Here is an 18,933-nt window from a genome sequence, read left to right on the forward strand (position 1 = left end):
CACCTGTGGCAGTTCCCATCGATTTGTAATCTGTGTGAAGACTTCTTGATGAAGTCCCCACTCTCCCGGGTGGAGATCGTGCCTGCTGAGGAAGTCTGCTTCCCAGTTGTCCACTCCCGGAATGAACACTGCTGACAGTGTTTGCACGCGATTCTCCGCCCAACGAAGAATCCTGGTGGCTTCCGCCATCGCTACCCTGCTTCTTGTGCCGCCCTGGCGGTTTACATGAGCCACTGCGGTGATGTTGTCTGACTGAATCAGCACCGGTTGGTTGCGAAGCAGAGGCTCCGCTTGACTCAGGGCGTTGTATATGGCCCTTAGTTCCAGGATATTGATGTGCAGACAAGCCTCCTGACTTGACCACAGCCCTTGGAAGTTTCTTCCCTGAGTGACTGCTCCCCATCCTCGGAGGCTTGCATCCGTGGTCACCAGGACCCAGTCCTGTATGCCGAACCTGCGGCCCTCGAGAAGGTGAGCACTCTGCAGCCACCACAGAAGAGACACCCTGGCCCTGGGGGATAGGGTGATCAGCCGATGTATCTGAAGATGCGATCCGGACCACTTGTCCAACAGATCCCACTGAAAAGTCCTCGCATGGAACCTGCCGAAGGGAATGGCTTCGTATGACGCCACCATCTTTCCCAGGACTCGCGTGCAGTGATGCACCGACACCTGTTTTGGTTTTAAGAGTTCTCTGACCAGAGTCACGAGCTCCTGAGCCTTCTCCACCGGGAGAAACACCTTTTTCTGGTCCGTGTCCAGAATCATGCCCAGGAAGGGCAGACGAGTCGTAGGGATCAGCTGCGACTTTGGAATATTCAAAATACAGCTGTGCTGTTGCAACACTTCCTGAGAGTGTGCTACGCTGATCAGCAACTGCTCTCTGGACCTCGCCTTTATGAGGAGATCGTCCAAGTATGGGATAACTGTGACACCATGCTTTCGAAGGAGCACCATCATTTCCGCCATTACCTTGGTAAATATTCTCGGTGCCGTGGAGAGACCAAACGGCAACGTCTGGAATTGGTAATGACAGTCCTGTACCACAAATCCGAGGTACTCCTGATGAGGTGGATAAATGGGGACATGCAGGTAAGCATCCTTTATGTCCAGAGACACCATAAAATCCCCCTCTTCCAGGCTTGCAATGACCGCTCTGAGCGATTCCATCTTGAACTTGAACCTTTTCAGGTAAATGTTCAGGGATTTTAAATTCAATATGGGTCTGATCGAACCGTCCGGTTTCGGAACCACAAACATTGTGGAATAGTAACCCCTTCCCTGTTGAGGGAGGGGAACCTGTACCACCACCTGCTGGAGATATAATTTGTGAATTGCTGCTAACACTACTTCCCTTTCTATGGGGGAAGCAGGCAGGGCTGATTTTAGGTAACGGTGAGGGGGCATCACTTCGAATTCCAGCTTGTATCCCTGAGACACAATCTGTATAGCCCAGGGATCCACCTGTGAGCGAACCCACTGGTGGTTGAATTTTCGGAGACACGCCCCCACCGCTCCCGGCTCCACCTGTGGAGCCCCAGCGTCATGCGGTGGATTTAGTGGAAGCCGGGGAGGACTTCTGTTCCTGGGAACTAGCTGTATGGTGCAGCTTCTTTCCTCTACCCCTGCCAAGAAAGGACGCACCTCTGACTTTCTTGCCTTTTTGTGATCGAAAGGACTGCATTTGGTAATATGGTTCTTTCTTAGGCTGTGAGGGAATATATGGCAAAAAATTTGACTTCCCAGCTGTAGCTGTGGAAACTAGGTCCGAGAGACCGTCCCCAAACAATTCCTCACCCTTGTAGGGTAAAACCTCCATGTGCTTTTTAGAGTCGGCATCGCCTGTCCATTGCAGAGTCCACAGGACCCTTCTGGCAGAAATCAACATTGCATTTATTCTAGAGCCCAGTAGGCAAATGTCCCTCTGGGCATCCCTCATATATAGGACAGAGTCTTTTATATGCCCCAGGGTCAGTAAAATAGTATCCTTGTCCAAGGTATCCAGTTCCTCAGACAGTGTATCTGTCCATGCTGCTACAGCACTACACATCCAGGCCGACGCAATTGCCGGCCGCAGTATGGTACCTCAATGTGTATAAACAGACTTCAGGATACCTTCCTGCTTCCTATCCGCAGGATCATTTAGGGAGGCCGTATCCTGTGACGGCAGGGCCACCTTCTTAGATAAGCGTGTCAGAGCTGTGTCTACCCTAGGGGAGGAGTCCCAGCGCATCCTGTCCGTTGGCGGGAAGGGGTACGCCATAAGTAACCTTTTGGAAATCAGCACTTTCCTATCAGGAGAATCCCAAGCTTTTTCACATAACTCATTTAACTCATGTGAAGGGGGAAAAGTCACCTCTTGCTTTTTCTCCCCAAACATATAAACCCTCTTGTCAGGGACAGGGTTTACCTCTGATATGTGCAATACATCCTTCATAGCTACAATCATATAGCGGATGGCTTTAGCCATCTTAGGCTGCAATTTTGTATCATCGCCATCGACACTGGAGTCAGAATCCGTGTCGATATCTGTGTCAACAATATGGGATAGTGGGCGCTTCTGAGACCCTGACGGCCTCTGCGCTGTAGGATCAGGCATGGGCTGAGACCCCGACTGTCCCAAGGCTTCAGCTTTATCCAACCTTTTATGTAAGGAGTTTACATTATCATTTAACACCTTCCACATATCCATCCAATCAGGTGTCGGCGCCGTCAGCGGGGACACCTCATTCATCTGCACCTGCTTTGCCTCCACATAGCCCTCCTCGTCAAACATGTCGACACAAGCGTACCGACACCACACACACAGGGAATGCTCTATATGAGGACAGGACCCCCACAAGGCCTTTTGGAGAGACAGAGAGAGAGTATGCCAGCACACACCCCAGCGCTATATGACCCAGGAATCACACAGTAACTTAGTGTTTACCCAGTAGCTGCTGTATATATGATTATTGCGCTAAATTTATGTGCTCCCCCCTCTCTTTTTACCCTCTTTCTACCGTGAGTCTGCAGGGGAGAGCCTGGGGAGCTTCCTCTCAGCGGAGCTGTGGAGAGAAAATGGCGCTGGTGAGTGCTGAGGAAGAAGCCCCGCCCCCTCAGCGGCGGGCTTCTGTCCCGCGATTTGGTGTAAAAAATGGCGGGGGCTCATGCATATATACAGTGCCCAGCTGTATATATGCTGCTTTTGCCAGGAGGTACTCAATTGCTGCCCAGGGCGCCCCCCCCCTGCGCCCTGCACCCTACAGTGACCGGAGTGTGTGGGTTAGTGTGGGCGCAATGGCGCACAGCTGCAGTGCTGTGCGCTACCTCATGTGAAGACAGGAGTCTTCTGCCGCCGATTTTGACGTCTTCTTGCTTCATCCGCCGGCTTCTGTCTTCTGGCTCTGCGAGGTGGGCGGCGGCGCGGCTCCGGGAACGGACGACCAAGGTTAAGTTCCTGTGTTCGAACCCTCTGGAGCTAATGGTGTCCAGTAGCCTAAGAAGCGCACCCTCTGGAGCTAATGGTGTCCAGTAGCCTAGCCGCAGTTAGTAGGTTTGCTTCTCTCCCCTCAGTCCCACGTAGCAGAGAGTCTGTTGCCAGCAAAAGCTCTCTGAAAATAAAAAAACCTAACTAAAATACTTTCTTAATAGCAAGCTCAGGAGAGCTCACTAAAATGCACCCAGCTCCTTCCGGGCACAGATTCTAACTGAGGTCTGGAGGAGGGGCATAGAGGGAGGAGCCAGTGCACACCAGTAGTACTAATTCTTTCTTAGAGTGCCCAGTCTCCTGCGGAGCCAGTCTATTCCCCATGGTCCTTACGGAGTCCCCAGCATCCACTAGGACGTTACAAAAACATAACCACAGTTATATTGAATTTACTTTTTCACACATGATTGTATGTAATACTTTTACTTACTCAATATGTCGCACATATTTAGCCTACGTGGTACTGTAAAAGTGTGTGTGTGTATATATGCAATAGATAAGGAGGGACACTGAATAGTAGATCCATATGTACAGCACATTATATATTATATATCCCTATTCCAGTCATATAAAGTTCTATGCCCACCATATACAGATACCAAAACAAACAGTTTTATGTCCAGAGTAATGATCAATATGCCTTTATATTAAGAATTGTATGATGTATTACTTTTAAAATCAAATTTATCCTTTGTGGCAATAGGAACAATGTGAGTTAAAAAAAAAAAAAAAAAATGTATCTAACCTGTTGATTTCAGTGTTTCTGCCTGCAGCCTACCACAGCTGAAGGCATGGGACTGATCAAAACAGAGCAGTTGTGAAACGCTCCGTTTTGAAGGCCTTTTGTTAATTACATATGACGTGTGGTGAGAGGGGTGTTCTCTCACACGATTTGTTCACATTCTGGTGGGATAGGCTCCAAGGAAGAAGAAAACAAAACCTGTACATTCTGCACCTGCAGTGGAAATTTATAACTCTGGGCTTTTTGGACTGCACAGCTGCAAGTGGAAAAATAGAAGTCCAGGTTTTCCAGCTCACCCAAAGACAGCATGAAGTCAGAAGCAGGAGAGGGCTTTAAAAATCCCATTCACCTACTACACAGGGCGTGGATGCCTGTTAGAGGCAAGTGAGTAGGGCACAGTTTGTAGTGACAGGGACTGTGGACATTAGCTGTGCCAGGAGGGCATGGCAAGAGTGGCTGCAATCCACTGCAGCAGACAGACTGCTGAGCACAAGGAATGCTAGGACTTTTTATGTCTGTTTGCTTATTTTCAGTTATGTACCTGCGTGACCAGGACTAAGCCGGTGTATGCTATGCACAGTGTCTGCTGTCAGTAAAAGACACAGTTTCCGCGGAAATCCTGCCTAACAAGTCCTTATCTCAAGTACCCGTTATACACATGATTATATGAAAATACCAGAATAAGCATTTGGATATTGTGGAATGTTATCCTTTAATCTATCAAGTATCCATTAATCAGTGAACACGCCAAGTGAAAAAAATATGTGGGTCCCAGGGACATCTCACTTTAAAAAAAATTGGTGTCCTATGCCATGGTTTCTGGTTCCCATCACAATTTATGCTGTTCTTTATGGGCTGCAGTTGGTATAGAGCTGGGCATTGAGGCAGGCAGTGCTGAGGGTAGTGATGGGGTGAGGGCAGGCAGCAGTTGGAGCACTGCTGGGTGCAGGCAACAGTTTGGACAGTGCTGTGAGCAGGTAGCAGTTTGGGTAGAGGATAAGGGCAAGCAGCAGTTAGGGGTGGGGGTAAAGGAAGATAGTAGCTGGGGCATTACTGGGGCAAGTAGGGGGTAAGGGCAGGCAGAACTGTGGCAGTGTTGGGGGTAGGGAGGTGGCAAGTGTAGGTAGCTACTGGAGCAGTATTGGGATTAGGGTTAGATAGCAACTAGGGCAGTAATGGAGCAAGGAGATGGTAATGGGGCAGGCATTACTGGGTGTAGGGAGGAGGCAAGTGAAGATAGCAGTCGGGGCAGTGGTTACCTACTTCACCCTGCTGGGAGCCCCTGGCTGTGTCACTGTTGTCCACCTCTAGCTTGAACTGCAGCTCCAGTTTGTCCCTCAGCAGCCAGGTATAGACCTCCAGCTCTCTCCTGTCATGGGCAGTGTCCACCTCCCTGACCTCCTGCATGCAGAGAGCTAACTGACTGAGTCAGGGATGGAGTGCAGGCTGCTGGAGGGGCCGGGCACCACTGACAACATTACTGCTGCATCCAGGAAAGTCGCATGGTAGTTGACAGAGAAGATGTGCAGGAGGAAATGGGTGCAGAGCCTTGTGAGAGGGGGAGCTGGATTCAGAGGCTAAGCACATGGAGGAGGATGTCCAGATTCAAACAGGAAAGCGGTGCACTGGCAGGGACGGAGTGACTGATTGGGAGACAGGGGAAGCTGACAACTGTTGTTGGGGAGACAGAGTGCATCCTTGCAGGACCCGCTCGTTTTTTAAAACAGAGTCCCTTACTGCCAATAGCTCATAAAATATGCGCTATAACACGTATTTGCGATCACGGATTAATACTGTATATGATGAAACTAGGACAGCATAAGGACAGTAGCACTACAAAAAACAGAATACTGTAGTTCTAGATTTTATTTTAGCCAGTAAAGGGGAAGTGTTGACAGTAATGGTACAAATACATTTATGTGTCTTGTGTACTGAAATCTTGAAGGGAATACTTGTTATTGCTTGTAGTTTACTATGTAACCATTTTTGGGAAAATATGATATTTCAAGAGAACTAATGGTTCCTAAAATTCTTTCTAGATGTGTGTTTGTGTATCTTAAACTAATTAAAAGCTTAGTACTTTGCAAAAGAGGCGGGTTAACACTCTCCCACTTTGGTAATAACTTTTTAATTCATCCGACAAGTAAATGACCCTGGTTCGCCAGGATAATGGCGAAGCAGGGCAGGAAATTTAAGGATCATTACATCTCCCGAGTGCCCCCATATGTTGATCGGCAGACTCCAAAGATCGGCTATTTCTCGGGTGATCTGCAAATTACATGTTAAAAATCCTGACTCATAGATTCCGAACATTTTAGGTAGGAATCAGCAAAACGAGATTCTTCAACATGTTGGATTTTGACAATCACCTGACCAAAGAATGGACAGAACGGGAAATTAATTGTTGATGTATGGGCCCCCAAAGCTTCAATAATGTTGAAACTGTACAAATATATCACTATCAGCCTGTCCCCCATCCTGTTGTCACACTTCGGACTTTTAAAAGTACTTTCTTACCTATGCGATGTCTGTCCTGGCTGGCGCAAAGGTCCGTGCGCGCTGTATCCACACACAGAGGTCCGCCAGTGATGATCCAGCATGAAGTCTCCTGCAGAAGTTGCTGCTTCTGTGCAAAGTACCCAACAGCGCTGTCTTCCATTGTTACAGTGTTTATTTATCATTGTGCTCACTTCCTGGTGTTTGGGCCTAGTCAGAGTTTCCCTCCAAGTCCGAACATGGGCGCGGCCATCTAGGATTCCATCAGCTGATCCTCCATTGTCCAATCTTGGAGCATCTTTCGTCAGCTGACTGCAACATCCAATGAAACCACACTGCAAGGTATAAAGGTGACTTCCTGGGATTACCAATTTGTCAGTACAACAGTCTCTATCCAGGAAGTAACAGCTCTGTGCTGAGGGCCTTCACTCCAGTGACTTTGTATGATCCAGTCTGTCCCAACTTCACTCCGGCTACCATTGTTATATGGACTTTGTCTTTCTTCAGTGTTTCCAGTGTCAAGATTCCGGCTCAAGCCCGGTGAGCACTCCAGTTTGTTCAGATTCCATTACGGATATTATTGTTTTATGAACTTTGTCTTTTTCAATCCAACTTGGTTCCATTCTGGTCATCTTTTCTGTGGCTAACCTGGTATCTTTTGTCAGCATGCAGTATCTACAGTGAATCATGGATGTTCTTGAATAAAAGCTTCATTTATTATATCTACCTCTGAGCTTGTCACTGCTAGAACACTAACAATTCTTTCAAGTGCATGCACCATACCTGGTTAAAGCCTCCTCAATTCATTTATACTCCCTCTTTGTCAGCTCCATCCACAAACACCTGTCCAAACAAAACCCAACCCCCAAGCGTGACACCTGTTGTTTCAAACGTACCCTGAAAACACAATGGTTCATTAAAACCCACTGGCACTCGTCACAATCTTAACTTGAGCTTTCAACCCTCATCCTCATTTATTTCCAGTTCACATACCAGTTATTACACCTTACCCCTAGGTTATAAGCCATCATGAGCAGTGCCCAACACCCTGTTGTTCTCGTACTGTCTTCGGCAGCTGATCATCTTGGTCTTCCCATCCAGAGCACTGAGAAAGTGCAACTGTTTATAATTGTCACACACTTAGAGGTTGATGTATTAGGCAGCAAAAATAATGAAGAAGTGGACAAGTTTGCCATAGCAACCAATCAGCTTTGAGGTAGCATTTATCTAGTACATTATATAAATGACAGGTAGATGCTAATAGGTTACTAGGGGAAACTAATCCATTCTTTTCACTACCTGATACATCAGCCCCTAAGTTGTCTAAATAGTTCAATTTTGGATTTTTTTTTTTTTTAAAGTTGACTTGTCTGTGTATCCTTGTAATTGTTCCTTGTAAAGTGGGTGCACGCTCCTGTTATCAAATTACAAATATATATACCATATTATCACCCACCCCCGTACACACAATTGTATGGCCTTACACATAATGCCCCCGGTAGTGCTCCCATAGTCGTGCGCATGGGGGGTGCCTGGTGCGCACAGGCACCCCCTAATGTCGGGCACCTCCCACACGCCAGGTCCGCTGCTGCAGCCCACTGAATTAAAGTAGCCACCCGCTGCCACATCTCCCACAACAATCTGTGGCGAGCGGGTAGTGCTGGAGTGGACACTAAGACAGCGGTGGCCTCCCATAGCCCCGCCTCCCTCAGACATTGGCGGTTATGACATAGTGACGTCAATGCCATGCATTTGTATGGGCTGCCGCGGGAAGAGAAGCTGCAAAGCCTAGAAAGGACTGAGATATGATGGGGGCCTACACGGATGCTGGAAAGGAGGTGGAGGACTACTCGCACAGAGACGCTCAAAAGAGAGGTAAGAAAGCTCCACTGGGGGAGCTGCATGATTGAAGATAGTTATGCTGCATGAGGGGAGGGAGAGACACAAGGGGGAGATGAGCTGCATGAGGGGAAGGGGAGACACAAGGGGGGAGATAAGCTGCATAAGTGGTGAGCCACAAGAGGAGAGAGAAGTTACATGGGGGGGGCACATGAGAAGAGATTAACTGCATGGAGCAGTCACATGAGATAATCTGTGTAAGGAAAGGCGAGCTGTATGAGAGGCATAAGATGTGTGCAGAAAGTAGTTACAGGATTGGCAGTGAATATGTCATTCCCAGAATGTAGGTGCCGGTATGTGGTCAACATGCTACTTACAGCATGATAACCAGATCAAGAGAACAACTTTAAACATACTGCCCACCCAGTATGTTTACAGTTGTAATGCCGATCCAGTTGACTTAGTAAGGGTCGATCCCACATATCCATCCCATTCAGTCCTCCCCCCTTATTTTTGCATTCTTAATCTCTACTGTCAAAGTCGAAAAATATTACAGAACACACATCACGTACAAACTGCACACACATGCCCGCTGCGCGTGTACTTGTTCTGCCGTGCGTGCACATGTCCGCACTTTGCGTATGGTCGGTCCTGCGCATCGGCGCGTGGTATGGGTATTTACGGCAGAGTTTGTGTACGCATGGAGGGCCCTCAGAGCACATTACATATTTAATCCAAATAGTGCACAATGTACACATAGTCTCCTTGCACCACATCAGAAAGTTATAGCTGTTTAAATGGTTGCAGAACAAAGGGATTCACCTTTACAGGATAAGAGGGGACAGACTAAGGTTATAAGGTGGTATTTGGTATCCAGCTGTAGGGTATTTTAAGGGTAACATTCCGGTGTTGGTAGGCGGAAGATCGCATGTTCCTGCGGATAGTTATGTGCAGAAGCAGAATATAGATATAAACTGTATTTACTGTATATTATGTATGCAGCGGGAATCCAGAGGAGACCACCCACATGAGCAGTTGAGAAAGACATTGCCTACCTATTCAAATCAACCTATGACCTCTCCTGTACTGTAAAAGTGCATTCCTGTGTCCAATGGACAAAGGGATTACAGTATCCATTGTATTGCTTTTGGAAGAATTGTATAAATAAAGCCTGCTGCAGCCTGGCCTGGCACAAGACTCACAAAGTTATCTATCAGATGACCGGGGATCGGCCAGGTAGCGCAAGCGATTCCAATCACGTATGTACATAGACTGTAGCCATTATTCTGTTATATTGTCTTGAATTGTATGATTTGTATTGCAAACCCCCTTTCAGAAATAATCCACTGTGGTGTCGGAACCCAGCGGTAAAAATAAGATTTTAAACATACCGGTAAATCTATTTCTCCTAGTCCGTAGAGGATGCTGGGGACTCCGTAAGGACCATGGGGTATAGATGGGCTCCGCAGGAGATAGGGCACCTAAAAAGAACTTTGACTATGGGTGTGCACTGGCTCCTCCCTCTATGCCCCTCCTCCAGACCTCAGTCAGAGAACTGTGCCCAGAGGAGATGGACAATACAAAGCAGGATTTAGCAATCCAAGGGCAGGATTCATACCAGCCCACACCAATCATACCATGTAACCTGGAACATACATAACCAGTTAACAGTATGAACAAACGACAGTAACGGTCCAAGACCGATGTCAACTGTAACATAACCCTTATGTAAGCAACAACTATATACAAGTCTTGCAGAGTTTCCGCACTGGGACGGGCGCCCAGCATAATCTACGGACTAGGAGAAATAGATTTACCGGTAGGTTTAAAATCTTATTTTCTCTTAGGTCCTAGAGGATGCTGGGTACTCCGTAAGGACCATGGGGTTTATACCAAAGCATCCAATCGGGCGGGAGAGTGCGTATGACTCTGCAGCACCGACTGAGCAAACGCTAGGTCCTCATCAGCCAGGGTATCAAACTTGTAGAACTTTGCAAAAGTGTTTGACCCCGACCAAGTCGCCGCTCGGCAAAGTTGTAAAGCCGAGACGCCTTGGGCAGCCGCCCAAGAAGAGCCCACCTTCCTAGTGGAATGGGCCTTAACCGAATTTGGTACTGGCAATCCAGCCGTAGAGTGAGCCTGCTGAATCGTATTACAGATCCAGCGAGCAATAGTCTGCTTCGAAGCAGGAGCGCCAATCTTATTGGTCGCATACAGGACAAACAGAGCCTCTGTTTTCCTAATTCTAGCCGTCCTGGCTACATAAATTTTTAAGGCCCTGACTACGTCCAGGGATCTGGAATCCTCCAGGTCACTTGTAGCCACAGGCACCACAATAGGTTGATTCATATGGAACGAAGAAACCACTTTAGGCAAAAATTGCGGACGTGTCCTCAATTCAGCTCGATCCACATGAAAAATCAAGTAGGGGCTCTTGTGTGACAAAGCCGCCAATTCTGACACTCGCCTTGCTGATGCTAAGGCCAACAACATGACCACCTTCCAGGTAAGAAAATTCAACTCAACCTTGTTAAGCGGTTCAAACCAGTGTGATTTTAGGAACTGCAACACCACGTTCAGGTCCCATGGTGCCACTGGAGGCACAAAAGGGGGCTGGATGTGCAGCACTCCCTTTACAAACGTCTGGACTTCTGGAAAAGAAGCCAATTCCTTCTGAAAGAAAAATCGAGAGGGCCGAAATCTGTACCTTAACAGAGCCTAATTTCAGGCCCATATCCACTCCTGTCTGTAGGAAGTGGAGAAGACGACCCAGATGAAAATCTTCGGTAGGTGCATTCTTGGTCTCACACCAAGACACATACTTTCGCCAGATACGGTGATAATGTTTTATCGTCACCTCCTTCCTAGCCTTTATTAAAGTAGGGATGACCTCTTCCGGAATCCCCTTTTTCGCTAGGATTCGGCGTTCAACCGCCATGCCGTCAAACGTAACCGCGGTAAGTCTTGAAATACACAGGGCCCCTGCTGCAACAGGTCTTCCCTCAGAGGAAGAGGCCAGGGATCTCCTGTAAGCGTCTCTTGTAGATCCGAGTACCAGGCCCTTCGAGGCCAGTCTGGGACAACGAGTATCGTTCGTACTCTTCTTCGTCTTATGATCCTCAACACCTTTGTGATGAGAGGAAGAGGAGGAAACACGTAGACCGATTTGAACACCCACGGTGTTACCAGAGCGTCTACTGCTATTGCCTGAGGGTCCCGAGACCTGGCGCAGTGCCTCTGAAATTTTTTGTAGAGGCGTGACGCCATCATGTCTATTTGAGGAGTTCCCCAAAGACGTGTTACGTCTACAAAGACTTCTTGATGAAGTCCCCACTCTCCTGGATGGAGATCGTGTCTGCTAAGGAAGTCTGCTTCCCAGTTGTCCACTCCCGGAATGAAGACAGCTGACAGAGCGCTTACATGATTTTCCGCCCAGCGAAGGATCCTTTTGGCTTCCGCCATCGCGACTCTGCTTTTTGTCCCGCCTTGGCGGTTCACATGAGCCACTGCTGTGACATTGTCTGATTGAATCAGAACCGGTAGGTTTCGAAGAAAACTCTCCGCTTGTCGAAGGCCGTTGTAAATGGCCCGGAGTTCCAACACATTGATGTGTAGACAGGACTCCTGGTCTGACCAAAGACCCTGAAAAATTTTTCCCTGTGTGACCGCTCCCCATCCTCGGAGGCTCGCGTCCGTGGTAACCAGCATCCAATCCTGAATTCCGAACCTGCGACCCTCCAGGAGGTGAGCACTTTGCAACCACCACAGGAGGGACACTCTGGTCCCTGGGGACAGAGTTATTTTCCGATGTAAGAGCAGATGGGACCCGGACCACTTGTCCAGAAGGTCCCATTGAAAAGTCCTTGCATGGAACCTTCCGAAGGGAATGGCCTCGTAGGCCGCCACCATTTTCCCCAGAACTCGAGTGCATTGGTGAACTGACACCCTTTTCGGTTTTAGCAGGTCCCTGACCATGTTCTGTATGTCTTGGGCTTTCTCTATTGGGAGGAAGGCCTTCATTTGTTCCGTATCCAGTATCATACCTAGGAACGGTAGTCGAGTTGTCGGAATCAACTGTGACTTCGGTAGATTTAGAATCCAACCGTGTTGCTGGAGCACTCTCAACGAGAGCGCCACACTGTTCAGCAATTTCTCCCTTGATCTCGCTTTTATCAGGAGATCGTCCAAGTATGGGATAATTGTGACTCCATGCTTGCGCAGGACCACCATCATTTCCGCCATTATCTTGGTGAAAATCCTTGGGGCCGTGGAGAGTCCAAACGGCAACGTCTGAAATTGGTAATGACAATCCTGTACAGCGAATCTCAGGTATTCCTGATGGGGGGCATATATGGGGACATGAAGGTACGCATCCTTTATGTCCAGAGACACCATAAACTCCCCCTCCTCCATGTTGGCTATTATCGCTCTGAGAGATTCCATTTTGAATTTGAATCTTCTTATGTACAGGTTTAGGGATTTCAGATTCAAAATAGGTCTGACCGAACCGTCCGGTTTCGGGACCACAAATAGGGTTGAGTAGTAACCTCTTCCCTGCTGGTGCAGGGGAACCTTATCACTTGCTGTATACACAGCGTTTGAATTGCAGCTAACACTACATCCCTTTCCGATGTGGAAGCTGGTAGGGCCGATTTGAAAAAATCGGCGCGGGGGCACCTCCTCGAATTCCAATTTGTAACCATGGGAAACTATTTCCAACACCCAGGGATTCAGGTCCGAACTGACCAAGGCCTGACTAAAAAGTCGAAGACGTGCCCCCACCGGTGCGGACTCCCTCAGGGGAGCCCCAGCGTCATGCTGTGGGTTTTGGAGCAGCCGGGGAGGACTTTTGTTCCTGGGCACCTGCCGCAACAGGTGCTCTCTTGCCTCTGCCCTTACCTCTGGCGCGGAAAGAGGATCCCTGACCTCTTTTGGACTTGTGCGACCGAAAGGACTGCATCTGATAGGGTGTTATCTTTTGCTGTTGGGGAATATATGGTAAAAAATTTGATTTACCTGCTGTAGCTGTGGAAACCAGGTCCGTCAGCCCATCCCCAAACAATACATCACCCTTATAGGGTAGTACCCCCATATGTTTTTTGGAATCCGCATCACCCGTCCATTGGCGAGTCCATAAGGATCTTCTCGCCGAGATAGACATGGCATTGGCCCTAGAAGCTAGCAATCCAATGTCCCTTTGAGCATCCCTCATAATTAAGACTGCGTCTTTAATATGGGCTAGAGTTAAGAATATAGTATCCTTATCCATATTATCAAATTGATCTGTCAGCTCATCTGTCCAAGCTGCAATTGCGCTACACACCCATGCCGACGCAATTGTCGGTCTTAGCACAGCACCCGTATGAGAATAAATACACTTTAAGGTAGTTTCTTGCCTGTGATCTGCAGGGTCCTTAAGGGCTGCTGTGTCAGGAGACGGTAGCGCCACTTTCTTGGACAAGAGCGTCAGGGCCTTGTCCACAGTGGGGGGTGATTCCCAAATATCCCTGTCCTGCTTAGGGAAGGGGTATGCCATATAAATTCTTTTGGGGATCTGCGGCCTCTTATCCGGAGTCTCCCAAGCTTTTCCAAAGAATTCATTTAATTCATAAGATGTGGGAAAGTTAATAATCTGTTTCTTTTCCTTAAACATGTGTACCCTTGTGTCGGGGACCGAGGGTTCATCCACAATATGCAACACATCCCTTATTGCTACAATCATACACTGAATGGTTTTAGTCACCCTAGGGTGCAATTTTACTTCGTCATAGTCGACACTGGAATCAGAATCCGTGTCGGTAGTAGTAGTATCTTGTGTTAAGGGACGCCTTTGAGACCCCGACGGGCCCTGTGAGTCGGTCCAATCTGAGGATTGACCCCCTGATGTCCCCCCTAAATCAGCCTTATCAAGCCTTTTATGTAAAGATGCCACACTTGCATTCAACATATGCCACATGTCCATCCAATCTGGAGTCGGCACAACCGACGGGAACATACCACTCATTTGCTCCACCTCCTCCTTGGAGAAGCCTTCCGCCTCAGACATGTCGACACACACGTACCGACACCCCACACACACAGGGATTAACCTATAAGGGGACAAAACCCCAACCAGGTCCTAAGGAGAGACAGAGAAAGAGTATGCCAGCACACACCAGCGCTTAAAAACACTGGAAAAAATATGTCCAGATAGCGCTTTTTTATATATAATATGCCAATTCCCACTCACTGCGTCGCTAATGTGCCCCCCTCCTCTTTTTTCTAGCCTGTGAGTTCAGCAGGGGAGAGACCAGGGAGCCAGCGTTTTCCTCATGCAGCTTCTGTAGAGAAAATGGCGCTGGTTAGTGCTGAGGATTAAGCCCCGCCCACCCGACGGCGGGCTTCGGTCCCAGTGATTTTTTTATAAAATGGCGGGGGATCATAGATTTACTGCCTCCGCAGTCTAATCCAACTGTATTTGTGCCAAAATGTGAGGTTTATTGCTGCCCAGGGCGCCCCCCCCTGCACCCTTCAGTGCTGCTCTGTGTGTGTGTGTGACTGGGAGCAATGGCGCGCAGCTTACCGCTGCGCGCCTTACCTCATGAAGATCTGATGTCTTCTGCCGCCTAAGATGTCTTCTGCCTTCTCTATCCGGCTTCTATCTGCGGCATCTGTGAGGAGGACGGCGGCGCGGCTCAGGGACGAACCCCAGGTGAGACCTGTGTTCCGACTCCCTCTGGAGCTAATGGTGTCCAGTAGCCTTAGAAGCAGTGCCCAACTTGACAAGCCAGCTCTGCTTCTCTCTCCTCGGTCCCACGATGCAGGGAGCCTGTTGCCAACAGGACTCCCTGAAAATAAAAAACCTAACAAAATTCTTTTTCCACAGAAAACTCTGGAGAGCTCTCTGCAGTGCACCCATTCTCCTCTGGGCACAAGATCTAACTGAGGTCTGGAGGAGGGCCATAGAGGGAGGAGCCAGTGCACACCCATAGTCAAAGTTCTTTTTAGGTGCCCTATCTCATGCGGAGCCCGTCTATACCCCATGGTCCTTACGGAGTCCCCAGCATCCTCTAGTACGTAAGAGAAATCACAATTGGTGTCGTGTCCTCATTGCCCTGCTATGGTTTAAAGTGTATTATTATTGCATAGCATTGCTGTAGAAGGTTTAAAGTGTATCTCTGGGTGTGTATGCGCTGTGAGTACTTTGTACCGTCAGCGCGACGTGTGTACGCAAAGTCCGTACACTGTACGGGACTCTGTACGCTAATAGCGTAAAAGGTGCGTAGAGTGTGAATTAAGTATAGCGGCCGCAGCGGCTAAAGGGTTAAAGTGTATTTAAGGTATGTTTAAGGTATAGCTTTCATTCCTGTAAGGATAATCAGCTTTATCACTACCACTTGCACTAATTGTAAAGTTGTGCGAGACACCATAGGTCTTGCTAGACAAGCCCAATAGGTGGTGATAGACATACCCAGTAGGTGGTGCTAACAACACTCAATAGGCGGTGCAGAACAAACCCCTCTAACGGTGCACACCCTAATAAAATGTGCTGCGCACGCCTATGGCTCCTTTCACGTAATGCCCCCAGTAAGTGTCAGATACACGTAATGACCCTAGTAGTGCTCACCACTGCTGGATTTCTGCTGTCGCTGCTGGCCTGTCACTAATGCTCGTGTCTGAGGGGAGAACAGGGGAGGAGAACGCAGCGTGCCTCTCCGCCCCTCACTAAAGTCCAGTCTCCGGCAGCCATTTAAAATATGGCACCGGCTCGTGGGCCAATCAAAGCTCACTGTCTGGCAGCCAATCAAGAGCCACCACCGCCAGTTCGCAAGCTCTGATCGGCAAAACATTAAATATGGCCAGGCGCCCTTAGTAGCCTGGGGCCCCATGAGGCCGCCCCTAAGGAACATGCCTGGAGCCGACCCTGTCTGTGACAGTTGATCCTCGGAATACATGCAATAGGTTGGCAGTCTTTAGACTTAATTTGCATCTACAACAAACTGTCTAATTATGACACCATATACAAATAAGGACGAATGTAGGATGTGAAATGGAAATATAAGAGCACCTGAAAAGTGCATATACTGCAAGTATGTATAGCCTGCGGAAATAGGCATACTGTGGGAGATCCATCACACCTGCCTATTGCAAGTCACTGTCAAAAGCACTGAAAAATGTTTTATTTGCACCATAACTTAGTGGTATAACTTAAATCCATAATCATTTAACAAAAAATAAAACTATTTACCTGTCCCACTAAGTTACCTAGGAGTTAATATTTCCTACAAATAGGTTAAAGCCCTCTTACCAGCTTCCTGTCACAGTGCAGGGTACTCAGCGCAACCACTTACATCCTCCTCTCTGACTGACCAGAAACACCTGCAGACAAGGACCTGAGTGCTGCACTCAGAGTCAGGTACTAGACGGCTTGTAAAACCAGTGCAATTATCTACCCAGAATCCCCCGGGAACTTGGCTATACTCACTTAGCCTTGTATCAGTCATTGCGCACGTGCAGAGACCCCCGGTGTCCATGACGTTCTGAGGAAACAGATCGTGCACCGTTCTCAATCAATAAAGATGTTTACTTTTGAAGCGATGAATGGCATGACGGGATTTGTAGTTCCCAGGCTGTCTGGTTATTGTTCCACAGTTGTCCATCCCCAGTTTAGCAAAGGGCTTACTGGGTGCATTGTCCTCCCCATCACACAGCCGGGGCCACACTGCTGCTGGCAGGAGGGAGGGGCGCTGCCCCGTACTGGAGAGAGGGTGAGTACGGTGTGCGTTTTTCCCATCGTTCGGCCTGGAGACCTTGGTGCATCCTGCTCCTTTTAGAGGTGCCCACCATATATGAGCCCGGATGTCCTTGCCTTGGCCAGCACTGCTGGGATGATGCCCCCTGCAGAGGTAAACTTGCTGTATTCAGGTACTCTCCGTTCACCCCACCTCCTGCCTCATCCCGCAACTTGGAAACATCCATAGCTATAGATTGAAGTACAGTCATTACAGTGATGTTCATGTTCTTATAGGTGATGTCAGAGTGCGAGCTCTGTAGACAAGTTTGGGTTTTGGATAATTATTGTTTTGTTGTTGACTCAAGTGCTTCAGCATATATAGGTTATGTTCATTTTTAACATTTAGAAAAAATATTTGCTGGTATTGTAATTTTGTTCAGATTTTGCTTAGTATTAGTATAATTATAATATGTGATTAGTATATACACTGATATATATATATAATTATGATTATTATTTTTTTTTCCCACTGATGGTACTCAGCCCTGCTCAGTACTGGCATCTTATTGTACCTACTGTTTCTAGTGACCTTTTTTAATTCTTACAACTAGTTCTGGGAATAGGAATACTTCTGTGAATTAAATAATTTAAAATGAAATAAGCAAAATATAATAGAAGCGCTGTCAATCACTAAACATTTATAAAATTAACATCACATAGAATACATAATTCACACAGCCAGTGTTAATATACAAAAAAGTTATCAATGTATACAGATATCAGTCAGACTGGTACAATGTAAGTGCTAACACCACCTCCTGGCGCTCTATGAAATTTAGTAAAATGATCCCAGCTGCAAAAATGCTTAGAGACTGGTTTAGGGTCTCAAGCAATTAGACACCAGAATACAAAACAAAGCACTGCGCTTAGGATGTAGGTATAAACTTTGACACTAAAGCTGTGAGTGGCTGTACTTCTACAAATACTGGGAGACTACTGCTTTAACCAAACACACAATTAGTTTAATTAAAATACACATAAACATGACATAACTCTCTCTTTAAAATATAGCAAGGTATATGCATTAGGTTAATTTACTAGTTAGATTGCTGGTATGCTATGAAAGTAGAAATAATGTCACAACCACCTTACATTCAGTGGCTCAAATAGTTGTTACTGTAGCAATTTATAGCATGCAATAAAACATAAAGTGTCCATGGGCTGATATCAATGGATACTTTCTGCTTCAGTGAGTTTGAATAAAAGCTGCAATAGCAATATTAGAATATGACCGTGTCAATCTTACCCACACCTGGGTGATATTGAGATTCCTCTGTGAAGGATCGTTCACTTCCCTGTTTGTAGTGTGATTTCCACCTCATGTATATGCCGCTGGTGCTGACGTCCAGTGACGTGCGGTGAGGTCAATGACTGGGGAGGCACTGGCTAACAAAACTGGTTTTACACCAACATACAGCTTGGGGTGAGTAGGGGGTGTTCTCCCCATTCCCCAAACCCCTAACCCTCCTTTCCCGTAGCCTAACCCGAACCTACCCCCCCCCCCCCCCCCGTGCCGTAACTAGACATTTTAGCGCTGTGTGCAAGAAACAACATCGGCATGCCCCCACCCCCATATACAAACGAGACAGTGCGTGCCGCAGGCGCGTGCCAAAA

The 18,933-nt window shown here is 47.6% G+C and overlaps 2 protein-coding genes across 15 annotated transcripts in view; one reads left to right on the top strand and one right to left on the bottom strand.

Annotated features, from left to right (window-relative positions):
* The window catches only part of LOC134966326 (zinc finger protein OZF-like), a 227,664-nt gene extending 210,571 nt beyond the window's left edge, over nt 1–17,093 (bottom strand). For 2 of the 6 annotated variants that reach the window (XM_063942985.1, XM_063942982.1), the window contains exon 1: nt 16,834–16,986. The gene's annotated coding sequence lies outside the window, so the exon portion shown is untranslated. Of the gene's footprint in view, nt 1–6,728; nt 6,975–16,833; nt 16,987–17,010 lie in introns of those variants that run through there. The other 4 variants (XM_063942983.1, XM_063942986.1, XM_063942987.1 and 1 more) reach the window with 4 other exon arrangements.
* An 11-nt stretch (nt 17,094–17,104) lies between these two features.
* Nucleotides 17,105–18,933, top strand: part of LOC134966324 (zinc finger protein 569-like) — a 144,158-nt gene continuing 142,329 nt past the window's right edge. For 3 of the 9 annotated variants that reach the window (XM_063942973.1, XM_063942976.1, XM_063942974.1), the window contains exon 1: nt 17,209–17,293. Coding sequence is in view for 2 of the 9 variants with exons in the window: in XM_063942971.1 (XP_063799041.1) it covers nt 17,105–17,293 (189 nt within the window). In the remaining 7 variants the exon portion in view is untranslated. Of the gene's footprint in view, nt 17,294–17,316; nt 17,451–18,933 lie in introns of those variants that run through there. The other 6 variants (XM_063942978.1, XM_063942980.1, XM_063942971.1 and 3 more) reach the window with 5 other exon arrangements.

This window comes from Pseudophryne corroboree, chromosome 10, assembly GCF_028390025.1.
Source record: "Pseudophryne corroboree isolate aPseCor3 chromosome 10, aPseCor3.hap2, whole genome shotgun sequence".
NCBI classification, from domain to species: Eukaryota; Metazoa; Chordata; class Amphibia; order Anura; family Myobatrachidae; genus Pseudophryne; species Pseudophryne corroboree.